Source organism: Drosophila melanogaster, chromosome 3R (assembly GCF_000001215.4).
Source record: "Drosophila melanogaster chromosome 3R".
NCBI classification, from domain to species: Eukaryota; Metazoa; Arthropoda; class Insecta; order Diptera; family Drosophilidae; genus Drosophila; species Drosophila melanogaster.
This window is the reverse complement of record NT_033777.3, coordinates 23,020,742-23,048,711: the sequence shown is the minus strand read 5'-3', so window position 1 is coordinate 23,048,711 and position 27,970 is coordinate 23,020,742. Positions and strand designations below refer to the sequence as shown.

The 27,970-nt window shown below is 44.9% G+C and overlaps 5 protein-coding genes and 1 long non-coding RNA gene across 7 annotated transcripts, besides 1 other annotated feature; 3 read left to right on the top strand and 3 right to left on the bottom strand.

Moving 5' to 3' along the window:
- The first annotated feature begins 497 nt into the window (after positions 1–497).
- On the top strand, positions 498–4,048 carry CG17121 (uncharacterized protein). The gene is made up of 7 exons (NM_142857.4): positions 498–979; positions 2,795–2,950; positions 3,009–3,185; positions 3,239–3,311; positions 3,378–3,555; positions 3,614–3,739; positions 3,808–4,048. Exons 1-7 carry the CDS (start codon positions 692–694, stop codon positions 3,893–3,895), a joined length of 1,086 nt encoding a protein of 361 aa, NP_651114.1. The 5' UTR covers positions 498–691; the 3' UTR covers positions 3,896–4,048.
- A 2-nt stretch (positions 4,049–4,050) lies between these two features.
- CG13837 (uncharacterized protein) lies at positions 4,051–4,722 on the bottom strand (the record flags this gene model as incomplete). The annotated part of the gene is made up of 1 exon (NM_142856.1): positions 4,051–4,722. The coding sequence occupies one exon, from the start codon at positions 4,720–4,722 to the stop codon at positions 4,051–4,053; it is 672 nt and encodes a 223-aa protein (NP_651113.1).
- Positions 4,723–6,042: 1,320 nt separating this feature from the next.
- Positions 6,043–6,471, bottom strand: CG13838 (uncharacterized protein). Its single transcript, NM_142855.2, has one exon. The coding sequence runs from the start codon at positions 6,377–6,379 to the stop codon at positions 6,104–6,106; it is 276 nt and encodes a 91-aa protein (NP_651112.1). The 5' UTR covers positions 6,380–6,471; the 3' UTR covers positions 6,043–6,103.
- A 900-nt stretch (positions 6,472–7,371) lies between these two features.
- lncRNA:CR44226 (long non-coding RNA:CR44226) lies at positions 7,372–7,936 on the bottom strand. The gene has a single exon (NR_074053.1). It is a non-coding gene; the product is annotated as a long non-coding RNA:CR44226 (long non-coding RNA).
- A 5,212-nt stretch (positions 7,937–13,148) lies between these two features.
- Positions 13,149–15,428, top strand: CG13833 (uncharacterized protein). Its single transcript, NM_142854.2, has 5 exons — positions 13,149–13,372; positions 14,329–14,484; positions 14,601–14,777; positions 14,843–14,915; positions 14,983–15,428. Exons 1-5 carry the CDS (start codon positions 13,205–13,207, stop codon positions 15,372–15,374), a joined length of 966 nt encoding a protein of 321 aa, NP_651111.1. The 5' UTR covers positions 13,149–13,204; the 3' UTR covers positions 15,375–15,428.
- A 6,570-nt stretch (positions 15,429–21,998) lies between these two features.
- On the top strand, positions 21,999–27,490 carry lmd (lame duck). 2 transcript variants are annotated; one of them, NM_170044.2, is made up of 3 exons: positions 21,999–23,775; positions 24,791–24,952; positions 26,233–27,490. In NM_170044.2, the coding sequence occupies exons 1-3, from the start codon at positions 22,261–22,263 to the stop codon at positions 27,154–27,156; spliced, it is 2,601 nt and encodes an 866-aa protein (NP_732811.1). In that variant the 5' UTR covers positions 21,999–22,260; the 3' UTR covers positions 27,157–27,490. The 2 variants fall into 2 exon arrangements, with proteins under 2 accessions (NP_732811.1, NP_001262856.1); NM_001275927.1 differs by lacking the exon at positions 21,999–23,775 and adding an exon at positions 24,144–24,302.
- A 295-nt stretch (positions 27,491–27,785) lies between these two features.
- Positions 27,786–27,847: a mobile genetic element.
- Positions 27,848–27,970: the final 123 nt, after the last annotated feature.

The window sequence follows — 27,970 nt, the reverse complement described above, 5'->3', positions numbered from 1 at the left end:
GTTTCTTTGATTGGCGGGTGCCAAAAGGTTGACAATTCGAAAGTGGCGCACACTGGGAGGCAGTGACTCATAATTTACATAATTATTTCGGGAAGATATTAAGACTCATACTATATTCAAGCAGTTGTTTATCATTTTAAACTGGCAGATACCCCATCTTTACGGACCAGATAAAGGGAAAGCAAACACGGCTGGGCTCTTATCGGCTACGATCTTCATCCGCAGTTCCCACTGTGCGCGTGGGGAAAACAATATGGCCCAAACACATAAAAAACAACAAAAAAAGGAAACAACCACAGAAAGCCGGGCTAAGACGTCAGGTGAAACGCAGTAGCTTCACTCGCGACTCGGCGCTTCCACTCAAAGGTGCTACCGCTGCCCACTCAAATCTGCAGCTCGTAGATACGAAAACCAGATAGCGTCGAGCGGCTGGCGATCTTCACTCAATGGGGGGAAATACTGCTATAGAGTCGAAAGCTTGTACACGTAGTTTGGCATTCGCAGTCGCTTGTTGGCGTTTTTAGTCTGCTGCCTGATCTTCGACGCGCTGCAGCTGTTTTGGAGTCGCCGCGAGTGCCATATTTGCTTTGACCGCGAAAATTTCTGGGCTAAAAACAGAGATATTTGAGATACAGATACATATATCTCATATCACATATTAGCCAATTGTGGGTGCAACAAGCTGTGAGTGATGGTGGAGACGGCAACGACAACGACCATAACCCGCACCACCACCGCCGTTCCGGCTGGTGCAGTAACGGTAACAGGACCCACTGCCTCGGCCACGCCCACCGCGACACAGGCGGCCGCGCAGGCGCATCGCAACGATGAGACCACCCGGGCCATCTTCAATCTGAAAGTCATCGTCTTTCTGCTCCTCCTGCCTCTGGTCCTGCTGGCCGTCTTTCTCAAGCACCTGTTGGATTACCTATTCGCGCTGGGACTCAAGGAGAAGGATGTCAGTGGCAAGGTGGCACTGGTGAGTTGCATTCGAGTGCCCATTGGGGCTAACAAATGGCTGCAATGAGCGTCTGGCAAATGAGCCATTAATAAGGCTAGTCAGATGCACATCAGACATGGATGCACTTAGAAAATGCAGTCGCATTTCATGTTAAGTACTGACATTAAAAAAGAGATATATGTCTGTGTTTAGATACATCTTTGGGTACCAAATTAGGTTCAGATACTTCGTAAAGAAATTGGTAATGGTATACTTTAATCGTTGGCTTCATGTGAATTTGTTTTCCCAGTATCCGCTTCTAAGTGATCTTGTATCTGACGACTACTTAGCCAACCAGAAACGTCACGCACTTTCCTTTTCCAGTGGCTGCCTCCGGGTTTCCACCACGCCCACCTTTGGCTCACCCACCTTTTCCCCTTTCCCGCTTTTCTTTGCTTTTTATTTCTCCTCTTTTTTTTTTTTTTGATGTCACTGCCATTAGGGTGCGGTCGATCGCTTAGTACTGTGTTATTAATGTAAATATTTATGCGTTTGGTGCCCAGCTTGGTTAGTTGTTGGCCAATTGTTTAGTTGTGTCCACAGAGCCGCGTCTTTGGTGCCACGGACAGTTAATGTGACATAATTTCGCTGTAAGCGCTGCAATCAAAGTGAATCTCCAGCTGAAATCGTGCTCATGGCAACCATATCGCGCTCCAATAATCACATATGCATCTTGGGGCGTCGAATTATGGAGAAGTCAATTGCCAATGGGCGCCAATGCCACTGGACAAGGTCAAGTGATGATGCCGCTGCCGATGCTCCATATCGTAAAGAACCTGATCGAATTCGGAACCCATTAGCATGCTTTTCAGGCTTTTTATAGTGGGCGTGTGCCGGCCATAAGCGTCTCACGTAGCGTATTAATGATTCACAGCGGCCCGACTTTTGTTTTAGTCTCAGCTTTTTTTTTCGATCGTTCCCTCAGATATCGTTTTCTCAGATACAGATACACATACAGATACATTTTTGTTGCGGTTGCACAGTGGTATTTTCGGGTGGCAGGGACTGGAGAATTCCCATGCCAACTGTTAGCAGCAACTTAATTATAAGATTGACTTTCGTTGATAAGTTCTATTGACATCATGGTTGCGGAATTCGAGTTATTTCAGCTCAAAAATACCCCCTTTTTCGACACCACTGGCCAACGGCCAACTGCAAACTGGTTTTGCGTGTGTCGCTATATTTATTTCCAAGATGAACGAAAAGAGCGCAAAAATGCAAACCTCAGAAAGTTCACTTTTGTTTTCAGTCTAATGTTTGTGTTTACAAACAATAGAGTGTAGAATTTCGATGGGCCAAAGTATCTGCAAGTGTGTAGCATGCCGGGTATCTCTCAGATGCGTAGATAAAACTCAACTACTGTTGCCGCTGTTAATTTGCATATGATATTGAAATTCTTCGGCTGTTCTATAATCACAACAACTGCGCATTTGTTATTGTTTTCCCCATTGCTAGTCGCTAACGTGCCAAACTCTGAATTGAACTCATTCCGGCTTACATTTCGATTCACCCAACTACCGCACACCCAAAACGGCGGCTGAGGTCACCCAGTGGGCTTCAATTACGGTCAAAAGTCACTCAATTGTGCCCCAGAGGGTCGGCCCACCGAGCGTATGAGTAATGCCATTCATAAGTCGCCTCTGCCGCTGTTGCTGCTGCTCACATAATTGTCCGTAAATGAGGTTTTTGTTCAATGCGAAGTCACATTAGCTCGAGTTGATTGTTTGCAAATTAAGCTAATTAATTTACTTGAGTATACGAGTGTAATGTGAGTAACCTGTGATTTAAACCCAGGTGACCGGCGGAGGCAGTGGGCTGGGTCGCGAGATCTGCTTGGAACTGGCGCGGCGGGGCTGCAAGCTGGCCGTCGTTGATGTCAACTCCAAGGGATGTTACGAAACGGTGGAGCTGCTCTCCAAGATTCCACGCTGCGTTGCCAAGGCCTACAAGGTGAGTTCACTAGCTGCTTGGATATTTAATGGTTTGATAACAAGAATCTTTATTCCAGAACGACGTGTCATCGCCTCGCGAGCTTCAACTGATGGCCGCCAAGGTGGAGAAGGAACTGGGTCCCGTGGACATTCTGGTCAACAATGCCTCCCTCATGCCCATGACTTCAACACCCAGTCTGAAGAGCGATGAAATCGACACAATACTGCAGCTCAATCTGGGCTCCTACATAATGGTGAGTGTGTGCTTCTGAAAATGGGACAAATATAAAACTTCTTGATTTTGCAGACCACCAAGGAGTTCCTGCCGAAGATGATAAACCGCAAGTCCGGTCATCTGGTGGCAGTAAATGCCTTAGCGGGTAAGCTTACTTGGTTAAAGTGCTTACCACTTCATTGATACCTATGTATATATAACTCGCATTTAGGTCTAGTTCCACTGCCAGGAGCGGGCATCTACACGGCCACCAAATACGGAATCGAGGGCTTCATGGAATCGCTGCGAGCTGAGCTGCGATTGTCCGACTGTGACTACGTTCGCACCACGGTGGCCAATGCCTATCTGATGAGGACCAGCGGAGATCTTCCACTGCTCAGTGATGCGGGGTAAGATTGGTTTATAGTTTGGGCAGATCACTTGGTCTCATGCGGCTACTACATTTAGCATTGCCAAGAGCTATCCCGGACTGCCCACACCATATGTGGCCGAGAAGATTGTCAAGGGCGTGTTGCTGAACGAGCGCATGGTGTATGTGCCAAAAATATTCGCACTCAGTGTATGGCTGCTCAGGTGAGAATTGAATTAGCCCAGGTAACCAGCGATTATTTCTAACGATTATTGTTGTCGCCTTGCTTTAGACTGTTGCCCACCAAGTGGCAGGATTACATGCTGCTTCGCTTCTACCACTTCGATGTGCGCAGCTCCCACCTGTTTTACTGGAAGTAGGGCACAGGAGAAGGCACATCCCCACCCAGAAGCATTTACTCCTGTTTGTTTCCCAATTGCAGTTCTTTATTCAACTGTTGCTTACGCTAGGTGTACATGTTTAGCTATTTATACGAATCTTTAACTTAAATTAAATCTATATCCTAACATTAGAATTACGTCCGGTTGGCCTTTCCTATTTTATTTCGTATAAGCCGAAGTTGTTCGGAGTAGCACATCCTCTCGGACTGCTGGACGCAGGACCTCCGTTCGTAGTGCCAAGTGTAGTTCAAGTGGCATCGATGGACCAGCTTGGAGCCACTGGAGCAGTAGTAGAAGTAGGCGCAGTTCCGTGGATGTGGCATAAAGCCATAGACTCCCTCCTGGCAGTTGATGATATTCTCTCGCGTTTGCATGCGATTGCAGGACACTAGATGAGCAGGAGTACAGGCCTTGGCCAGTCCAGCCCCCTCGTAGCAGACCATATAAGGATAACATGGTCCGGCATTGGGTAAAAGTCGCAGGGTAATCGCCAATGGTTCCGCTTTCTGAGCTGGCTTCTTGACCATCGAGGGGGATTTAGTGGTTATGCCTACGGGATCCCGGCATCTCGACACCAACTTTCGATCCAAACAGCGTTCCAATTTTTCGTCGTAGTAATGACCATCCAAGCACTCGGCCTCAAAGGATCCTGGACCGGCACAATATATGTATTTGGAGCAATTGCTAGAGCTGGCGACATAAACTCCCAATTGTGGAGCACTGGCACACTCTTCGAACTCCAGGGCACTGGATCGATGACCCAGCAAGGTCACCAAAATAATTGTTAAGAAGGTTACAGCTCCCATTTCATTTATTTTTTTAACGACCGAAATAGCGGGATGACTTCTGTAGACTGACTTCATCGATGATGGGTTGAGTATATTTTTGCATGTGCTCCAACTGATAAAGAAGACAAGTTATTCCATCGATTACTACGCTGGTTATCGTCTGGTAGATACCGCTAATGAGCACATGGCAGTAACTGCCACGCCCACTCTGGGCGGTCTCGGTAATTTGCATTTTCGTAGCATACTTCGCAGCAGCAGCAAAGCAACCGAGTATTTAATGATACCACACCGCAGCATAATGCTCGACTGGGCGCCGGTTCAATAAAAATTGAAAATGCACTCAATTCGCAATTAAGTGTCGCCACTTCCGTACGGACAAGCGGACAAACGGACGGACAAGCGGACAAATGGACGGATAAACGGACGGATGGATGGTCGTCGAACGATACCATTCAGGCCATTCAATCCATTCATCGCAGTCATCCTCATTATTATTTCCATCGTCATCGTGGTCGTTGCTGGTCGGAGTTAAGCGATGGCCATCGATTTAATATCCGATGAGATATTCATAACTTGCAATTAGGTTTGGTGGCTCTGCGCTTTACGTAAATGATTGCGTAGCCGATTAATGAAGAATTACCAGTGCAAATGGCTGGGATCTGTGGGCATTATCCAATTGACCAACTACCATGCTACCCCACTACCATTACCATTACCATAATGTGCAATGTGCCAATTGGGCTCAAATTAAAAGTTTTATTAATTGTCAATTAAACGCTGTCGCCCAGCAGCTGCTTTGTGGCATAATTTTTGGGTCAATCTGCATATCTGATTAACAGGTTATACCGCTCAGTCTACTACATATACCATGCACCAGATGCCGCGGGGCACAGACAACAAGAAGTAAAAGAAAGGACCCCATATGGTGCCGACGGCTCAAGTGATTAAGTGCACGACGAGATCTTCAAATGCAGTGCAACATGTGCACAAATACAAAACACACACACACACACACACACACGCATATTGAAAATGTATGTAAATTCTAATTAAGATTGTGGATGAAGACCCCCAGCACCTTGATACTTCTGCTCAATGCGCATTGCGCATGCGCAGCCCCGCATCCGAAGATCCATAAAAATAGCTCACTAATTATTTGTGTGCTAGGGTTACAGTTCTCATAAAAAACAAACAAACTGTCGGGCGTTTTATGGATCTTCTGCCTCTATGGCCTCAATGCCCCCGCGAAGTTTTCGATCCCCATTCGATTCGAAACCGAAGAAGAGCTACGACCAATCACTTTTCAATTCCTATGAGCAGTTGAGCATCAATTGATTTCGATATGAAAATAAAATACATTTATTTATTATCACATTACGTATCACAGCCATTCGCCCGCCTACGCCCTGGCATCTGGATCGCCACATCCATCGTGCGGACCTTGTGCCGGCATTTCCGAGCTGATTAGCCTCCGAATCTCGACCAGAACCCGGTCCGTTCGAGCCTCCAGGTTGTCGAGGGCGGTGTTTAGGTCATCCAAGCTGGAATTGACTCTGGCCATCAGACGCTCCGAGTTGTTGGTCAGCTCGATGAGGTCATCGAAACTGCTGGCCTGGCGACTCTCCATCGATATCCTGTCCAGATCCAGCTGCAGCTGCTCATCGGCGCTGTCCATCTGGGCTTTAAGGGCTGGGAAAACAACTTTCGATTTAAATTTAAATTTTTTTCACCCTAAATCATGATTTTCGGTGTTATTTTGTGCCATGCGATCCGAAGTGTAAAGCAAATTTGACTTGGTTTGTTTTGCTATCGAACATAATTAAAGTTGCTTACCATAAACCAATTTAATTTAATTGTAATTGCAGCTAACTGGCTTTTGGGTACTTTTGCTTTTAACGCCAAATGTGAAATATTAAGTATATTTTATTTAAGCGATGGCACCTGTAAATTGAGATTTAAGGGGTATATTAAATGGGTGAACTTGATGATTTTTTTTTTTCATCAAACGTTTATTAAAGTCTATTGCTTAAAAAAATGAAAGTAAATTGCTTGCCATTTTAGGAGGATATTTTTGAAAAATCGTTACAACTTTTCAAATACAATAAATTAAATGTTTTGAAAAATATTTGCGCCCAGGGCACCAGAAAGTCCACTCTTCTTTTTCGACTATTGTTTGTTTTGCTTTGTTTGTAATTGGCGAGCTATTACAAGAGCTACACTCGTTCATTTCATTAAACCCATTTACAAAATGGCTTTGTCCATTATTTATACATATCAATTATAAATTTGTGCGCTGCGACTGCAATATTCATATTCACTTGTCAAAATGTCAACTCAAAATAGAATATTTATGAATTTTTATGTGTGCATATCGGTCCGTGATTTGTTTGTTTTACGCTCTCCTTTCGAGAACTCTTTGTTAGCATTCAGGATTGGGTTGAAGTAAATAATAAAAAAAATGCAGCAACCAGAAAAGAGGAGAAAATGACAATTCAGCCTATAAATACGCGGCGGCAACCGAAGTTGAAATCAATTTTTTTGGCCCCATACTGCGGTGGTCGCGTTCCCCCCCACCCCCGCACCAGTTTGGTACTGAAAATTGGAAGTGGGCTCCACCGAATGCGGTGCCACTATTTAGTTTAGCCGCAGAACAAGGTGCCTCAATTTATTTTTAATTGCATGCAAATTGAGCCAATCGGCCGGCTGATGGATGTGGTTGCTTGTCCAACGATGCGGTCTTTTTTTTCGGCTATTAAGAGGATGGACTGCTGCTCCTTTCTGTTTCATCTGCTGGCTTAGGCATTTTCACTTAATGAATTTTCATTCAAAGTGACTGCTGCAAGGATGTGTCGTCCTGGCTGTGAAGTGAACTTCCTGCCATTAACCGAACTGCTGCTGCTGCTGCTGCCAGCATGGTGGCCAAAAAGTATGCCTCTGTTGACGTTTTCTTTGTGGTTGGCTAAAATCTGTTATTATTGCCATTAAGCTGGCTTTTGTTGTCATCTCTCCGGCCTGCCTACATACGCATACACATACATCTATGTATGCATATGCATTTGTGCATTTACCCTGCCGATATCCTTCAGCTCGAGTGGTTGTGTGGATTTTCCTGGTCTTCCAGCGGGTTAACTTGGATCTGTTCTTGAGGTTGTTATCACTTGGTTATTGAATTTTCCGCACACACTTTACAAGCTCTAAATCTAAACGGCTCAACTTGTTGCCGCCGCCCAGTTTGAAAACGTTTTTGTTACTGCTCGTCGTCATTAGTTGAAAAGCGCTCTTAGTTTGCCTCGTTTGTTTGCCGAAAAGTCTCATTGTTGCCACGTCTTTGGGTCCGGCTTCTTCTGGTTCTGTTGTTGCTGCATAACGCAGCCTGTTGTTGTCATCAGGTTGCATTTGCGTTTTACACTGTTTTGCCCAAATAAAGGCATATAATTTATGTGTGTGGTAGTAGTCCTGGTCGTTGTGCCACGTTGAATGTCCTTACCGAGCTTATATCCGAGCGGAGAATACTAAGTGAGCTGCAGCTCCATTGTGGTCCATAAACTTTGTCACGCTGTGTAGCCTCTTCCCTGGCTGCCGGCACTGGTTGTGGCCATCCTGGCCGAAGGACACTGCTTTGGAGGCGATTGCTCAGGCAGGACATGTGTGCCCCGCATCGCTGCCCGTTATTGTTTTCCAACTTTTCACTTTGGTTATGAGATGTCCGAGCGCCGCAGTCAGTTGCACGCTCGCCTCCATCAGCGTCGTCTCCATTCTCCATGCCGCTGACCACAGCGGACAACGTGGACTTTTTGACCAAGCTGGTCGTGTTCGTGCCCCGAGTGGCATACACGGCAAGAAACTATTAGGGAAGATTCAAAAAATTATTGAAGAAAACAAACTGGAACAAACTGGAATGGTGCCTTACTTGGTCTAACCATCTGTCTACATGATATATATAACATAACATAATTAGGAATACCCATTTCAAAGTGTAAATCCTCAAGATTGCATCTTAGCTCAATATTTTCTTAAGCACAAATCTTGACGTGCATGCAATTCATCATAATAATCCCTTCTTTTTTTTCCGCAGTGGAAGGACGTGTGTGCTGGTGAGTGCTGTTATGCTTATATCCTGCGGCTTAAGCATTTGTTGTTTTACAACGTTTCAGTCTGTTTGCCAAGTAAATAAAAGCTGTTAACTAGTTTTCACACACCGAAGCCGAAAAGGTGGCGGCAGGCGCTTGGAATCGCATCGGATTGGGATGGTTTGGAATGGGCTTGGCTGGGATTACATGGTTGGGTTTTCCGAGACGAGCTGCAACACGTGCTGGACAGTTTTTTGCTCGGCTCGTCCTGTTTCACTTCCTGTGCCTCGGCCAGTGCCATTCTAAATGCTTTTGTGCGTAACACTCGTGTATGAGCAATTATTTAATGCCGTCCGCTTGTCATTGTTGTCTTTGGGCCCAGAGTGTTGCCTTTGTCTTGGCCCGAACAGTAGTGGAAGCCAGTACTGGCAGTGGCAGTGGGCCAAGTCAGCTACAGCCGAGTTGTCTTTGCCGTGTCTGCCCCTTTTGTGTCGCTCATTTATTTGTGTTTATCCTTTCGCTTTTAATTGCGGCTCCGTCCTGCTCCTGCAGGACCCTCCTGCCACCGCCGCCGCCCTTTGTGTAATTACAAGTGTTTGTTGTGTAAATAATAGCGTTAGCTGCCTGGGCCGAGTACCATCGTTGACGCATCGTTTGCATGCTCAGTTAATGCCGTGCATCAGGACATCCTCCATTGTCCCTATTCCACCATTCCGCCGTCTGTGTGTTTATCTCTGTGTGCGAGTCTGCTTCTGTCTCTGTCTGTGGCACGCAAAATTAATTACAAGAATTAAGCAGCGCAACGCCCGATCTGCCGGCATTGACACAGGTGTTTTGGCCGCCCGCCGTAACGTATTTTCCTTAGATAATTCCCACACAGCTCGACAGCCATGTGCTGCACCTTGAACTCGAACTTAGACTAGGGGAAATGCTGCTGCACGGAAGAAAATTCAAAGTACTCGAAGTACTAACTACAACAATCCCACATAGAAAGTGAGTTTTGTGCTTCTAGATACCCTTTTAGTTTCATAACATCCATTTTTTCTGTGTGAAACTCCGAGCATTTCTGGAGGCGGGACATTAATTCATTCACCTAGAGACACTTACATGTGGTGCCCATTAGCTCGTTGCCACGCCCCCGTGAAAGGCGAAAGGCAAATGCCAGCGAGCCATGCGACGCCAAAAATTTCCATTTCGTTGCTTGAACCGTGCATAAATATGTCAATAGGGATTATCCCATCCCGGGCGGCAATAAAATCTTCGGGAGCTATAAAAAAAAAAAAATGAATGGAAAATAAAAATGGGGAAAATGAAAACCTCAGCTAAACAAACAGCGGCAGCGGGAGCTGCAACTTGATTATCCTGGCAACCTGCCGCGCATTTTTCCCGCCGCTGAATTATGACATTCGACTGTCAGTGTGGGTTCAAGTGGATTTGGGTTAGAAGGCATCCATGTTGCTTGGCTGCTCCCGGCAGGCGTGAGAATGCGTTATCCTTGCACCTAAACAAACACATCCGAAGCAGCATCCTGATGCGGTAGCTCCTCGAATCCTGGCCGAGTGTCATGTTGCAGAATGTTTTCGATCCTACGGATTCTTGTGCATTACACGACCGGCTAATTTATTTACTTTACGGCCCGCGGTGCACTTGTTGCGTTGCTGTACTAAACTGGAACACATGTTCCAAGGATAATAATCGAAATGGCCTGTTATCCGTGTCTCATTATGTCCTGCACTTGCTGCTGTTTCTGCTCTCGCGGTAGCACTTCAGATTGGTGTTGACAGCCGCGCTGAGAAATTGCCTCGCCCTTCTGCCTTTCCACCTTTTTTGTGTTTCTTTTTTTTTTTGGTTTTTAATATTTCTTTGGTTCCTTACAAGAGTCCTAAGCTCTGAGTGGCCGACATGCTAATGTGAAATATTACAAAACTAATGGAAAAAACGGAGAGCCATGCCATCGAGATTAGCGCGTTTGAGCACTCAAACTCCTCTCGACACTTTTCACTTTCCTCCGCCAGCTGCGGCCTCTCATTCTCTCATTCCGGCCATCTCATTCCGTTTCCATCCTGCCAGCGGTTCATCCTTTGCCGTGGGAAACTTCGGTGCACAGGTTTAACCACCACTAATCCTTTACCTTAAGCACTTTGCTACATTTTTTGTGCGGCTCTCGCTCCACCACCGAGCAGTCAATTGAGATGATTTCCTCTCGAATTTAGCTATTTTTCAAGGTAATGAACTGAATTAATTGAGAATTTTTTATTTATTAACAAAATATTATAAATTATGTAGCTTATTTAAGATGTAATATAAAATACGATTTAAAGATTGCTTAAGCATAGACTTTAAAAATAACATATATATATAGTACCGATGCAATTTTTTAACATATTGAACTCCAATATTTTCAATATAATGCTTGGCTAGTTTTTTTTGGATCACCGAGTTGAGCAGCACCTCCCGATCCTTCGCTCCACCTCCGGTGTTCTTTGAGTACCCTTTGAGCTGGAGCTGAAGTGTTGTTGGCGGGACAGCGTTGAGTGGCACGGAGTTTTGACAATTAAGGGGCTCGCAGTGGAACACTCGAGTATCGCTATCTTTATAGCTTGCCACCGCAGATTGGGAAGATTGGGCAAATGGAAAGGAGTAGGCAGCCAGTGCCATGTGCTCCTCCCGCTGCTGCTGCTCCACCAAATACGCAGACGCCTCGCCCATAAATCATCGGAGTCCAATAGCCGCAAAAAAGTCGCATGCAAAGCGCGGCGGCACCACGTGCACAAAGTGTGACCCGATTTTGGCAACATCCGAAGGCGAGTGCTGCGCTTAAATAAATACAAAATTGCATCACGTGCAGCGGAGTAAAAAAAAAAAGAAATAAAATAAAATAAGAAGGGCGATGCAGGTCCACAGCCAAGAAGTAGGATTCGTAATTGCGCCAAAATGCGCATGGAAACGAAGCTAAGGAGGCATTCCAGGCTGCATATGTATGTATGTATGTATTGGTTTTTGGGGTCGTTTTCATTTGCAGTGAACCAAAGCGATTCCGCCAGCGATCGACACATGCCCTCGAGTGCGCCGAGTGCAATAAATTGATACAAAACCAAAAGTGTCGCAAGTGCTGGTTCAAGGGGAAAGGGGGTGGTGGCAGAAAAATAAAGGGGTTGCTGGAGAGGGGTGGGGTTAACCTGCCCGATTGCTGCAGCACCTTGGCCCGGCTAAAACTCTATTAAAATGCCATTGCCAGCGGGAGTGGGAGAAGAAAGGGATGTGTGTGTGGGTATAACTAATCTAATTTCATGCAACAGCGACTAATGGATACCCTTTAAATTAGAAAAAAATGTGTCTAAAAAGTTCAGAGATACTGTGACAGTCGTACTAGATAACTATATATTTGTTTAACAAATACTAGCTACACAATAATTTGTATGATGTATGTAAATACAAGTATATATATATTTTTTCATGTTCCGATGAATCCCATTTTAGTTCGTCACAACTATAATATATACCTGAATTATTTTATCGCTCAATCTCAGCGGTATATATATATATAGTAAATCGTTTTTGCACATTACTCCATCGGTAATACTCTCATTACCCTGAAAATTAACGGCAAGCTTTATGGAGCAGCTGAAGCACCCTGCGAAAAGAAAAACTGAATATGAAATATACGTTTTTCACGAATCTCGTTTTTGTCGCTCGCTCTTTGTTATTTTTAACTAAAACCACAGCCGGCACTCGCCCCCTCTCCCCTTCCACTGCATTTCCCCCTCCCACCCGCAATATAAAATTATCCTTTGGCTGTCTATATCGTTGGTACTCTCCCCCCTTCCCATACGTTTCTATATGTTCTGCTGCTCCGCTTCGTTTATGGATATATCCACTTTATTGTCAGAAAATCATTTTTTCGTTGGCATCTCTCCGCTTTTTTTTTGTTTCCACATTTATTGAGTAAGTATACACGAGTATATTTGTTTGGATATGTGGAGCTGCTACACACTTGTAGTTGTAGTCAAAAAAAAAAAAGTGGCATTTATTTATTACTAATGGGCTGCTGGTGCGATGCCGCGACTGTCTCATCTGTGCAGGAGGTGACTTTTCTGTTTATTTGCTGACAATAACCCCCAACTCCAGAGCTCCAAAAACATGGCCAGGGAGTTGAGGTCGCGCTGGTTAATAGGTGAGGTGTGTAAATGGACGCTTGCCACACGCTCGCATTCATTTGGTGGGGTTCCGCTGAAAGTCGCGGCTAATTGCCGAACACCGCGAACCGGGTCAATTGTGGATACACTCGAATTGCAATCTCGACGGCAAGCCAGTTTTGCCGATCGATCCGCTTTCGACGGCTCGAGATTCGCGACTTGCGATTCAATGCGTTTTCGCCATTCTCTCGGCACGGTTGTGACTCAAAAGTTGGTGGTTAAAAAATAAGAAAAATGTCAGAAGTAGTACGAAACACTCTGGTAAAACTGCAGGCCATAATCGCACTGATCGGTTTGGCGGCCATAACGCCACTACTCATTTTGGTAGCACTACTCGGCCGACTGATCGCCAAACTCTGCTGGTGCTCGGCGCCGAAAAGTATCGCGGGAGAAGTGGCCGTGGTGAGTTTGGTCCAAATAGATGAGATAAACAAAATTTCATATAAACTTGGCTGTCGAAAGCGTATTAGTTACATGATAGTTGAGAAGTCAGTGAATCGTATAAATTTCAGACAATGTATGGATGTATTTTGTAATATTAGCAATGTTTTGTTGTTCTTACTAAAAGTATCTGCAAACTATGAGCTTCAATTATAATCAGATACAGAACGAATTAGGCACCTTTAACCTGGTTGGCGAAAACCTAATGGATTTCCATGCAGAACCTGGTAGGGTTAATGGTCAAAGACATTAATTTGCTCTTAAATTCGTGCAATTGCAGTTTTTAATTCAGAACAAACGGTGGACAGTCATTATTCTGCTAATTTGACAGTTTATTCATACATTTAAATTTCCATTTGCGCACATATTGACGCAATTCTAAATGATCATTTTAATTTGTATTCCACTTACAAATGGCTAGAGCTATTGTGCAACTAAAGTATGTGGCCCTTTACTCAGATTTACTAAAAACGTAATAAACTGGAATAACTGGCACAATTTGAACCGATTTGAAAAGATTAATTGATTCAATTATTGAGATACATGTAGAGCGGGGGTATCAACCAACAAATGATTCTGCTTTAGTTTATTTTAAAAACAGCTTTTAAATTCAATTTTATTTTTATTTCACTCAGGAAATGTTGCAAGTATATTCGCAATTTAGCTTATTAGGTCATTTTTATGAAATAATTTTCGCTTATTATATAACGTTTTTTCTTTACTTTTAAATTTGAATTGAATTTAATTTAAATCACAATTTAAACACATAAAACTTTGTTTAATAAATGAATTGTCACTGTCACTGTTTCATTAGCTTGTCATGACTTAGAAATTGAGTGGCAAACTTGATTGCGTGCTTACTGCAGTCAATGACTCACAACTTATATAATCAATGTGTTTATCTCGTTACGATCTAGGTCACTGGAGCTGGTCATGGACTAGGTCGTGCCATATCCTTGGAACTGGCTAAAAAAGGCTGTCACATCGCCGTGGTGGATATCAATGTTTCCGGAGCGGAAGACACCGTCAAGCAAATCCAAGATATCTATAAGGTTCGCGCAAAGGCATACAAGGTATATTAACTTATATATATGTATTTTAATTAAGGCTTTTAAATACTCAATAGTTCGAAACAATTATTAAACTAACTACAAGTAATTATAATCTTATTCAAATTCCAATTTCCTAGGCCAATGTAACCAATTACGACGATCTAGTTGAGCTGAACTCCAAAGTGGTCGAGGAAATGGGTCCAGTTACCGTCCTGGTTAATAATGCTGGTGTCATGATGCATCGCAATATGTTTAATCCGGACCCGGCCGATGTGCAGCTAATGATCAATGTTAACCTTACGTCGCATTTCTGGGTGAGTTTTCTTAAATTTTTACTTAGGTAATATAAATACTATTTATTTTAATTTATTTCGCTTAGACCAAGCTGGTTTTCCTACCCAAAATGAAGGAATTGCGCAAAGGTTTCATTGTTACAATCAGTTCATTGGCAGGTGCGAGACTTACCACAAAGTATCTATATTCTATAGTTAGATACATTCAAGTGCAAACTCGTTCCAGGTGTTTTCCCATTGCCCTACAGTGCGACTTACACCACCACCAAATCTGGCGCCTTGGCGCACATGAGGACCCTGCGCATGGAGTTGGATCTGGAGAACCAGAAGGACATCCATGTGACCACCGTGCTGCCCAGTTTTCTGCGCACGAACAGTGATGTTACGCAGCTGACGCATACCATAGGATTTGGCGACGTATATCCACTGTTCACCGGAGAGGAGGTCGCCCAGCGTATAGTGGCCGGAATGGTGAGGGGTGAGGCCGAGATCACCGTGCCGGGAATGGCATGCCTACTCTACCGAGTGATTCTCATACTTCCGGCTGACTGGCAAGATCGAATTATCCTATTGTTCAGCAGGAATAAATTTAAGAAGCTCCGAGATGAGCATTCCTGAGGAGGATCCGGCGGATGGAGGTGAATAAAAATATTGGTCCGGTTACGGAAAAATAAGGAATACATGGTCTTTACTGCGCGGGGGCTTACAGGTGGCGGCGCTGCTTAAAAGCGTTCCATTAAAATCCGATTAAAGATACTTTCTGTGGCCGACTGGTCACGGACAACTGGCCACAGGCCACCACGTGCTCACCGGGCTTCAGTCATGTGTATTTCATTTAATTTCAGTCAGCAGTCAGGATTGCTTTAATTTTCCAGCTCCGTCTGGATGCTCCGCCTGCATTTGTCAGTTGGCATGGGCGGTGGAAACAACTTTTCAGCATACACCCATTTTCCGCCCCTTTGCTGAATCTCATTATGAAACTTTTATGGGGTCATTGAGGCTGTGTGATTTATATATTTTGCAAAATTCAAAAAAAAAAAAAAAAAACCGCTTGAAAGGTGGTGAAAAATCCAGCTGGGGATTGCATAGAAAAAGTATACGGCTTTAGGCGCTTTCCAGTAAAATATTCACGGTTTTTAGAGCAATCGGATGAAAGTAGTGCATATGCACTAGCGTTTTTGCCACTTCAAACGAAACGTAAGGAAACGAAATTGTTGCCTAATAGGGTCGAGTGAGATCCATTAGAAGAGAGTGGCTTGACAGATTGTGTTTTGGTTAAAGTGATTCCTTGCGCACAAAAAAACGAGAAGCTGGCTAAGAAAACCGTCGTCTTTTTGTTCGCAGTTCACAGTTGTGTTTTGTTCCTTTATCTTTATGCTGGTGAAATTAATGCAACACATTAAGAGAAATATTGCAACAGTGGCGCGGCGGCAGACGAGGAATTTTCCATTTTTCTTATTTTCCTCAGCGCGAGCTTTTCACACACACACACACACACACAGCAGCATAAATATACAGTATACGCTATGAATTCCTTGCATATTTCCACGTTTTCCCTCATCTTTGGCTTCGTCCTGATGCTTTTATTTTATTTATGCTATCACTGCAACCTGAAATGCTTTAGCCACACACATACGCACTACAGGATACTGCATTTATGTAGAATTTCTTTCCTGCTGCATCTGGCTTTTCTTTCTCGGCCCAGGACATGTGCATGGCAACTTTAGTGAAATTAAGAAAAATATAAAAAGACATTCCGGCAGCAGCAGCGACAGTAGGAGTAAAAGTAGGAGTAACAAGAAACGCTTTAGGAAAATGAAAAAATAATGCAGCCAAATGCAAAAATAACATCGGAAAATGAGTAAAAGTCCCAGAGACCTGCCACTTGGCTTTTCCGGCAAGTAACTAGGGAAAATATTATGTCAGCAAATCAAATCGATTGTGTGGGAAAGCAAAAGGGCTCCCAATCCTCGCCAGACTTCGCCGTAATTCTCAATTAAAAAGCCGTTAATGATGCGTGAGCCCAAAAGACCAAGACCATCGCAACATTACATGTTGCAACCCCAAGAGGCACAGACGACGTGTCGCATGTAACGCCTCAATGGCATCCTGATTGAAAACTCCACTGTGGCACTGCCACTCGGATCCGCCCCCGATATTCGGATTCAGATTCGGATTGGGATTGGGACGCTGGTTTATTGTTTGTCTTCGCCACTGACGAGCACTTTTTAATTTCGATGGGTTGTCGGCGGACAAACGAGGCATTTCCGCGTGTGATTATCGGGATCCATGGGGATATACATACATACAGATGGATCTGGGAACTCGGCTGCCGTCTTGCGCTTAATTATGAGCTGTGAGTGAAGTGCGTGGGAAATCGGAAAGAGTTCCCGGTGGTACAGTGGTTATGTGGCTGCCACCTGTGCCCCGCTCGTTTTCCCCATTCACATTTCGATTTACATGCACCCGTAATCCGATGGACATTTCTGACTTGGTTAATCGAGCAGTCAGGTTGGTGTGAGCGAATTCGCGAAATGAATTTAATGAAGAGTTGTTGGCCCGTGTCAGGTTGCTCACAAAATTTCATTTGCCGTGGCATGTACATTTGCATTTGTATTTCCATTTCATACATCCGTATTTCCCATTTTCGGTAACCTTGCTCCGCAAAATGACGACTTTTTGACTGTCAGGCGTCCAAAACTAATTAAAAAGCTGACCAGGCCACGTTCCATGGCCATTGCCATGGCTAATGTGAATGTAACTAATTTTGATGGTCCATTGATTTTGGAAAGAAATCATTGCAACATCTAAGTTATACCCATTATATATTTACTTGCCTAATTTACTTAAATGGTATCATATTTGCATTGAAGCACTTCAAAGTTACTATATCTATTGCTTATATTTTAAACTTCCTTGCAATTTTTCTCAGTGCATGGAAAGGACAAACTAGCCTTCTTGTTTACGTAAATTTCACAGTCCTGCTCCTGCAATACGATACGCTGCGCTTCGGGTGCATAAATCACATGTTTAACTAATTAAACGAAACAGTAAATAACGGTCTATGGCCAGTCAGGGGTTTAATGAGTAGACAAAATGCCACCGTAAATGCGAACTTGAAACGCCCACAAGAGCGTCGATCGTAAAAACGCTCCAATCCTGCACAGATGCCACATTCGAAGAACACCCCTCCCCCCTCTCGTGAAGTAATCATAAAAATTGCATATTAAAATTCATTCGGTGGGCGTGCACACGCTTCGGTTTTCCGTTTAGTATACTTCTTGGATTTTACTTTTTATTATGCGACGCCTTTAAAATGTTTATAAATACAGTCAATTTGCTGTCAACTTTTGAACTTGCCACATGTGTTCGGCTTCGGTTTTCGAGCTGTAAAATGTCAAGGGGTCAACGGCAACGGCTCATTATAATGCAAGCGACTAACTCGACTAGATCGCATAGAATGAGTGACACTCACTCCATCCATTCAGCGAGGGTTCACAAATCGCTTTCGAATCGAATTATGCTAAAATACACACATCTCGCCGCGATAGCGACTACTCACTCCGGCATGCATGTCAACGCAATCATTTGACATTTTGACAGGACATCGTTGGGTACATGAGTTGGGGGATTTGGGATTTTGGATTTCAGATTTTGTGTTTTTCGGATCGTGGTTCGGGGATCAGGGAGCCAGAGTGCCGCAGGATAGTTCAAGTTGAATGTCGCGGCTCAAATTACAAATTAAACAGCCACAATGGCGGGGTATTTTCATTTTTCATGGCCAAACAAAATCAAATTACCGCCTGACAAATTTACTTGTTGAATGCGATGAGTGTGAGCGATGGAATAAGCTGTGAGCCAAACACCTTCAACACAGGAAAATGTGTTTTCTTTGGTGAGTGTAAAGGTCTTTTGACTTCTTGCCAAGCGAAAATTACAATTGCTATAATGATATATTTTTATCTGCTTCTATTGTTTTCTAGTCTTTCCATTTTTAAATTAGTTAATTACTAGTGAAAATATTTTTGTATTGTAAACTAAACTCTATGTATTAGCTCCAAATTTCCTCGAAAAGATAATGATTCTATTTTGACAGATACTCGTAATCCCAGCACAACCTCAACCCCTTCCCCCGACGCTTTATTTATTTATTTAAAGACAGTCCCGAATCCAAAGCGCACACATGATGTCTGTGATTGGAAATAAACAAAAGCAATAACCATTCCCTATAGTTGCAACAACCAGAATTACCCCAGATATGGTCTGTAGTAGAGACTGTGGTAGTGCCATCCCAAAAGGGCGACCCATTGCCACATCAGCGGCTCACTTGATGGAGAATGTGGAGTAAATAAACGAGACCATTTGCAGCATTGTCAAGTGGAAAATCATTGACAAATTTATGAACCCAGTCGACATATAGTACCCTCAACGAGAAAAAATACACGAGTGTACGAGTATATATTTACGTACATTTATTTATCCTCGGAACCGGAGAGCGGAAAGCATAAAGTTAAAAATTTCATTAACAAATCGACACCGCGCCGTCTCATTACTTGGCAACAAATAAATTTTATTAAGTGCGCTTTTTTTTTCCTGCTCGCTCACGCTTTTATTTACGATTTTTCATTAAAGCCATTTGCTGGCATGCCGCATAATTTCCACCCACCGAAGTTGACCAAACCAAACATTCGCCATTCGAGTGTATCCATTAATGTTGCGGCTTATTTGTTGCACTGCGCCAAAGGAATATTACAATCTGATCGAAATAATGTTTACACATGCACCGTCGCTCGACGCAGGGCACAAGGGTCATTCAAGCTGCTGCAGCTAATTAATTGCCTGGTTTTCCAATCAAACATTTTTCGCTGGCTCATACAAACACGCCAGGCGATAGTGAGTGATTCATTTGAGCATTTAATTGAAATCGAATCTTGGGCCAGACAAATCATAAATTGGACGACAGCGCAGCGCTGCCCACGCACAAGAAAAATTACCTTAAATCTGGGAAAATTGATAATCACCAGCGGAAATGGTCGAGTGTTTTCCCAAGAAACCAAGAAACGTCGCCGCGCGTCATCGCCACTCATAAAAACATCAACTCGCATTGGCATCAGGTCTATAGGTCTTGGCCAGAAACGCGACTAGGATGCACTCGAAAGAATTTCAAAATGTACTTTTCAATATGATATTATGTTACTTGAACTATCAGAATGGATTGAAATTGGTAAAGTTTGTGTTCTGCCTTAAATCTTCTGTGTGCAGCTAATTTTTTTCTCACCCTACATACTACTTTTCTCGCAGTGCATTCGACGTGAAAAAGTGCTGCCAAAATCGCCTAATTTTAAGAATGATGTAAGTTGTCGCAATCGTGCGACAACAAAGGCGGTGGCCGCACAGTTTTGGCCAGCAGCCCAATCTTTTGGCCAGCCCTCCGACCGATTCGCAAATGACGAGCGCGCAAGTGGCAGGAATTGTGTGTTAAACGTTTCTGAATTGACTTGACGCGTTTCGGGCCGAGAACAGAAGCCCCCTGGCAGGGGCAGCTGCCAACCTATGCCAACCTCATCCAGCCCAGACCAGACCATCGCAGCCGATCTAAACCATTCGGCAGCCCCAAACGACCCAAAACAACAAAAAAAAAGAAGCGACCCCACAATCATCGCGTTCGGGTGAACGTGCGCCAAATCGCGACGCTTGCCAAAAATCATAAAAAATATATGGCGATTATAGGGAGATGGCATCATTTAATGATGAAGTGCCGCGTTGGCCACAAAAAAAAAAAAAAAAAACGAAAAAAGAGATAGCGAATGGGTTATGGGACATGGAAATGGATGTGGATGAAAGGAAACTGACTCATGCTCCGGAAACGTCACTATCGCAATTGCAGCCACAATGGGCAATGCACTCGAGGACCTAGGACAATATACAGCACTGCCATTGGAGAGGGGACAACAAATAGTTTTGCAATTGCATTTTTGTGGCGTAAATTAAAAACATATTGTCAGGCATTAGCGGACGAGCTAAATTGCGCTAAAAATAGCGCACAGAGAGCGCGATCTTTGAGTTGCATTCTACACGATGATGCACTGGAGAAGCGAGTGTGCGATGTGCATGCGCTATTTGTCGCACTGGCAAATGAGTTGCCACAATAAATATAGCCCATGTATGTAGTACAGTACTTACGCCCGCCTGGTGATTCCAATTCCGCCACTCGGTGTAGCAAAAACGGAGAGAAGAACGAGAATTATGTGGCAATAAAAAATAGTGCTAAAACATTCGACAGCCTAGCTGCAACTGCAACACAAACAAGAAGAAGGGCAGCGCACACTTGCACACCATGTGTGCAACAACAAGATCGCACAGTGCAGCACGGCTGGCGAATGGAAAATGGGCGGGGAAATCTGCTGGATCGAGGAAATGGGCTGAGGATACAGCAGATCACGAAAACGCAGAGCACAGCGACACTGCCACGGTCAAGTGCACTGTGGAAAATGCGACGATGGGATGTCAAAGTAGAATGCTCTAAATAGGTCGGTTTTAAGCACTTGAAATATATATTAAAAATATATAAAAAATATTCAGAAGTTTTAGCAGTAAATCTAGTCTGTCTTAGTAAAACAAAACTTAGAAAACAAATTCAACTGTATTTTTCGGCTCAAAAGTTTTAACTACTTTTTACATGCATTTTGATTACTAATGCATAATTTCAGTCTTAATATATGAATTTATTGAGAATATAAAAAGTAAATTACTGTTGAAAAATCCCCATAAATTGAATTATATATTTTTCTGTTACATTTTACTTTCATATTTCTACGTTTTGCTCCCATTTTCCACAGGGCACTCGTTGTAGCTTACGCATAATTTCTATACGCAAACATAAGCCTAAAATAACAGTATTAACAAGAACAACAACCACAACGGCAGCACTGCGACTAAAACAAGAGGAAAAACCTATGGTGGAAGGGGGTCTAAAGTGATGGTTGCCCCAGGGGTGAGGTGGAGGGACGTCGGCGCTGACTGCGGCAGCGGCGGTAGCACATGTGCGTGCCAAAGGCGAAGCAAAAGCGGACAGAGATCGCCCAGAACTGCGTCAACTGCGGCAGCGGCAGAGGCAGGATCCAACGCTCCACGTTCCCGCACCCGCACCCGCACCCGCTCCCGATTCCGTTCCCCTTCCCACACCCGTGGAACATCCCGTTCCGGGCGTTTAAATATCGTGCGGCAGCAGCTCTCCGGTTTATTGTCAGCCAGATCGCGGTGGCGTGAACATCGCAAGTGTTGAACTACATAGATACATAGAAAATCCTCCGACTTACGTGTGTGTTTAAGTGTTCGATTTTCTTGGGATTTCCCGCGTTCGGTGGCCATAAAAAACAAACAAAAAAAAGAAGAAATATTGGCAATCTTCCCAGACAACTGCCGGAAATGCGAAAGTGAAAGCGGCCGGCCCAGAAGAACGGACGACAGCAAATCACCAGAGACAGAGACATCGAAATATAGTATGTCATCCTCGCTGAAGACCAGCCAAAGTGGCGGCATGTACGTCAAGACGTCGTCGATTTCGGGTATTTCGTCGATTTCTGGCAAGGAGGCGGCCAGTTGCTACGGCGGATTTATGTCGCCTCCGCTGAGTGCCAATATAACGGCCAATAATGGGGAGCGGGAAATGTTCCGTGTGCCGGGAGCCAAGGTGGAAACGAATGAAAGTTACGCCTGCGGTGAGCTGCAGTTTCCGGACTTTTCACACCTCTGCTTTGCCGCCGAGACACCGAACTCCGTGTTCAGCGACTGTCACAACTATGCTGGCCAGGATCAGCAGCAGGATTCGGATCAGGATGACATTGTCTGCGCAGCGGCGGAAAATACGGGCATGCCCTATCAGCAGGGACAGTACACGCAACTGAATCGCGAGGATATCTTCCGCTTCGAACCGGAGGACATAGCGCGTCTGACTGGCGAGTCCGAACTGCCCGGCATGTTGCAACATCCACAGACGCCATATACCCCATATACCCCTTACACACCCTACACACCGTGCAGTGCACAGAATAGTCAGTATGCCGTGCAGCCGGCGAATGACTCCATTAATCTGGATATCGATTATTTTAATTACGACGAGATTAATTGCCAATCGAAAAACCAGTCACCGTGCTCATCACCGCACCTCGACGCCTGGCTGAACTTCAATCTCGGCGAGATTTCAGCGGCCGCATCATCGAGTGCCGCATCCCCGAAGTTGGGCAATGTGTTCGAGGAGCAGGTCAAAGAGGAGGCCTCGCCGGCGAAACTGCCATCGATGAACTCCACCTTCGGCACTCCCAAATGCATTCCCATGTGCGCCAGCAACTACGAGGATTACGCGAATCTCTACCAACAGGGATCGGGGTATTCCACGGAGAACTACCACAACAATATGGCTCAGGTCGTCGAGAAGCCCAATCGCGAGCACAAGGCCATCTGGACCATCGATGAACTGGATGAACTGATGTTGGGCGAGCAGCAGCAGTTCCTTCAGCATCATCTGCAGCAGCAACACTTGCAGGAGCAGCAGGAGCAACTGCATCAGCCACATGGGCAGGAACAGCAAACACAGAACTGCAAAGACGATCTGGTCAACTATCTATCGGATGAGTTCATCAAGGCCGAGGAGTTCCGGAGCCTGGACAGTGACGATGACGAGAACTACAACGAGGAGGAGGATGACCTGGACAATGACGTGTTTGCCCCACCGGCGGAAAGTGATCCCAAGCCGGATTCAACCTGCTGTGATCCCGAGGCGGAGCCAGAGAATGAGGTCATCCCACTCATCTGCCGCTGGACGGGATGCGACGAGGAGTTCCCGCACCAACAGGCCTTCGTCGAGCACATCGAGAAGTGCCATGTGGATGTGCGCAAGGGCGAGGACTTCTCCTGCTTCTGGCTAGACTGCCCCAGGCGCTACAAGCCCTTCAATGCCCGCTACAAGCTGCTCATCCACATGCGAGTTCACAGCGGCGAGAAGCCCAACAAATGTCCGGTAAGGATGAAAAGATGACTCTATATGCAGGACCAAAACCCATTTGACCCCATTGACTAGTTCGGAGATTTCCTTGTAGAATATTTTTTTTTTTGTTTAGAAGAAAAATGGCAACTCTGTTCGGGAATCCATCGATTGAGATACATGTGTATATTTTCTCTCTGTTTACCAACCTTTTCAATCCCTCATAGAATATCATTTTTCAAACATCAAACAATAGATTTGGATTTTATCCATTTTTTTTTCCCCCTGGCCGCAGCTGAACGCATTTGTTTATGCGTCCAAACACGACTTTTCCGCCGTAGGATCCCATTTTGTGCGTTTCGCTTTCCTTTTTGTTTGTGTGGCATCGTTGGATGGTATGGTATGGTATGGTATGGTATCGTGCACGTGTTGACATTTGATGCGCCATCGCTGGGATGATGAATTGTGCGGCGCAGGGCAATCACAGAAATTGACAGGGCGAGGCGAGAGCTGCGAGGCGGTATCCGAACGGAATCCGGAGTCCACTTGAAATGGAGTTGCTGGTAATGTTATTAGGGCCAACACTCGCTACATCTTCTATCCCTGCCCTTTGCCATGCTCTTTCGTTTTGATTTTTGAGTAATTGATGGATTCTTGCAGGATTTTTTTTTTCGATTAAATTGGCTCGGGCATCATCAACTTGGCCCACTGATGCTGCTCCAGCTGCCATTTGCCATTACACATGTTTCTGTTTCTGTTTCGGTTTCTCTTACTGTTTCTGTTGCAAAAACGTAATTTGCCCCTTTTCAGGTGGAGTGGTCGAGTGTTGCGAGTGGGCGGGGCTACTACGTGCAACACCTGCGGGCGTCAGCGGCAACAGTAACAGCATCTGCTGCGAGGTCACAATTTTATGCGTCCTTCCAGTGCCTCATCCTCTTGCTTTATCCCTTGCGCCATTCCTTGCAAAAAAAAAAAAAAACACCTTCCCTCCCACCCTTGGTAATTGCAATTTTCGATGACACCTTTCCACCTTTTTGTTTTTCCATTACAGTTTCCCGGCTGCAATAAAGCATTCTCGCGTTTGGAAAATTTGAAAATTCATCAACGCTCGCACACGGGCGAGCGGCCTTATGGCTGCCAGTATAAAGGTTGCCTCAAAGCGTTCAGCAATAGCTCGGATCGGGCGAAACATCAAAGGACCCACTACGATACGGTGAGTATCCCTATATGCTATGCATATGAGTGCGGCTGAATGCGTGGGCGGTGCCGGGATGGGTTGGCCTCTTCTCTGGGGTCCCAGCAATTTGCAGTGCGTGTCAAAAGGAAATTGAAGAGCTCGCGGCTGCAAAAGATGCAGCTGGGGCTTCACCCGACGAGCGTGAAGCGGCTTTAAGATTTAATGGACTCCAAGGCGCTTAGCGGCCCAAACAGGAGCTCAGAGTGGCAGAAAAAAAAAAGAAAAAGGAAATGGTCGAAGGAGCCACTGTTGCTGCTGCCAGCATGACATGTGCACATTTCGCATTTCGCTGCCTGAGTGATTTATAGTTTTGCGTGTGTACTGTATCTGTGAGAGCGAGCGGTGGCCGATGGCCAAAGTAACAGCAGCTGGAATAGGACTACGAATCCGAATAGGAATCGCAATCGGAATACGGAAGGGAGTACGGTGGGGCAGGAGTACAGAGGCAGGGACTAACAGCAGCCGCGTCAGCGCGTACGACAACCGGAAAAAAGGTCAAAACCAGCTGAAAAGGCCAGCGATTCAGCCAGCAGCAATGGCCAGAACAGCAGGCAACAACAGCAACAACCGCGGCAGGCAAATCGAATAAACTAAACGAGTTACTTTCGTTGCCTAGCTGAAGGGGCAGGGCAGCCAATCAGGATCACAAAAGGATACAATGTGTGTTGGCCTGGCGCGGCTGCCAATGCTTGCGACACACTCAGAAAAATTGGTGTTTCAAAAAGAAATTCTTCACTTTTTAGTAGCTCTCTACATTTTATTTGGAAATGCCTAGATAGTTTTCATAGTTATTGCAGTGCATATATTTATGCAGTAGGTATACTTTTTTTTGATAAAACTAAAACGATTGATTAATTTCTAAGCTTTAAGCTCCATTTGTCCAAGACAAATGTCAGTTTCCATGTTAATAATGAACCTTTTTCGAGTGCACTGCCCCTTGCTGTTGTCGCTTTCGGCCAGCGGCTGCTGCCTGGCCAGAATAAACAAAATGCAGCATGACATTTCAAAACGATTTGACTTGGCAAATACGCTGGCCCATCTGTTAGCTGGTGAACGTTTGCATGGGTGTGTGTGTGCCATGTGCGGGTGTGTGAGTGTGAGTGAGTTAGGAGCGCCTGCAGGGCGAATGGGAGAAATCAATTGCATAGTTTTCGGCATCGGCACTGAGCCGCTGCGGTTTGATGCGAACTCGCATCTGAGGCAAATACTACAGTACTAACGCAACGCTCTATCGATTCTCGCTCTATTTGGTACAGAAACCGTATGCCTGCCAGCTGCCTGGATGCACCAAGCGCTACACGGATCCCTCCAGCCTCCGCAAACATGTCAAGAACCACGCGCTGCGCAACGCCAACGGACAGCTGCGCCGCAAATCTGCCGGCGGCGCTTCCGTACCGCCCTCCGGTCCAAAGAAGGCGGCCAAAACACGCCGTCACTCCGAGTCGGCACTGGTGCAAAGGGGCGTGGGTGCGGGCGTGGGCGTGGCCGTGCCAAGTGCTCCGGGGGATCAGCGACAACACCGCAGCAATAGTTGCAGCGAGGCATTGCTGCTGCAGCAGCATCAACAGCAGCAGCAACAGCAGCAGCAGCAGCAGAAGCAGCATCAGCCAGAAAACGAAAGGACGACAGACCGCAGCAATTGCGGCACCGGTGTTGCAGCTAATAACAATTCAATGAACTTTAATGAGTTGTCAAATTGCATTGTCATCATCGAGCACAATCAGAGCGGAGGTCCTGCAGGACCTGCAACACTGGCAACCGCAACAGCAACAACAACGGCAACAGCAACATATGGCAATGGCAACATGGCGCCCGCACCGGAAACGGAAGTGCTGAGCGTTTGCAGCGGTGGCGGCAGCAGTAACAGTAACAGCAACAATAACCGTTACAATGCGAATATTAATCAATTAAGCGAACTCGAGCAATTGCTGACGACGGCGAAGCCCACAGGTACGCCAGCCGCATCTGCTAATGGAATTAGCCTGGCCAACAATAATGGCCGCGCCAATGGTGACAGCAAATGCCACTTGAGCGAGTTTGTGTCGTTCGAGTACGTGACAAAGTATCTGACGGATGTCTACGAGCCGCAATGCAAAAGCCCACAGCCCCCGGCTAATTTCCATTTGCAGCCCGAATTTGACAACAGCTTCGACATGCTGGACTTCCCGCAGTTCATTTAAGTTAGCTTAGTCCTTAGAACCAATTAAAGATGCCCCAACTGGAAAAGTCAGCGATTCAATGCCCAAAGATCTCAGTGCCTGAGCCCTTATAAGAATGCCTACCATTAAGTAAGTCTACACGCCTGTATATATACTATAGTTAAGTAGTGGATTAAGTCTCGCCAAAAGAAACGTTCCTGAATTTGAAAACACAATCCAGTGATTAGTCGCGTCTTCCCAAACTCTTCCCAATCGTATATATTTAATTAGAATAGTCTCGGCTAAGTACTACTTGTAATTGGATTGTTAAAGTTTGTCAACAAACTTATTGGCCGCAATAAATAATTTAATTTGCATACTTTTTTCTTACCAACTGCATTTGAATATTTAATTTTATTTAAATATTCATTTTAATTACTTGGCAAAACATGCTAATGTATGGATCACAAAAAAGTCAATGATAGATTGTGGGCAATGTTAATGAATTGGATTAAAGCAAATTAAAGCGATGCTTCATAAAAGTGTAAGTTTAACGAGTGTTTTTTTTATTGGAGATCTGTGTTTCAAAATAAGATTAACTTAATGGCTTTTTCTACCCGTTACTCGTAGAGTAAAAGGGTATACTAGATTCGTTGAAAAGTATGTATGGCCATTCACATTAGCTAAGTAACGGGTATCTGATAGGCGGAAACTCGACTATAGCATTCTCTCTGAGAATACCGTGCAGTAATTTTAGAATATAATTCAATTTGGAATACCTTCAGGATGCCCTATGCCCATGTCCATTAACCCTTTGAGTGACGATAAAAACCAGTTTTAAGTCCCCGCCGGTATA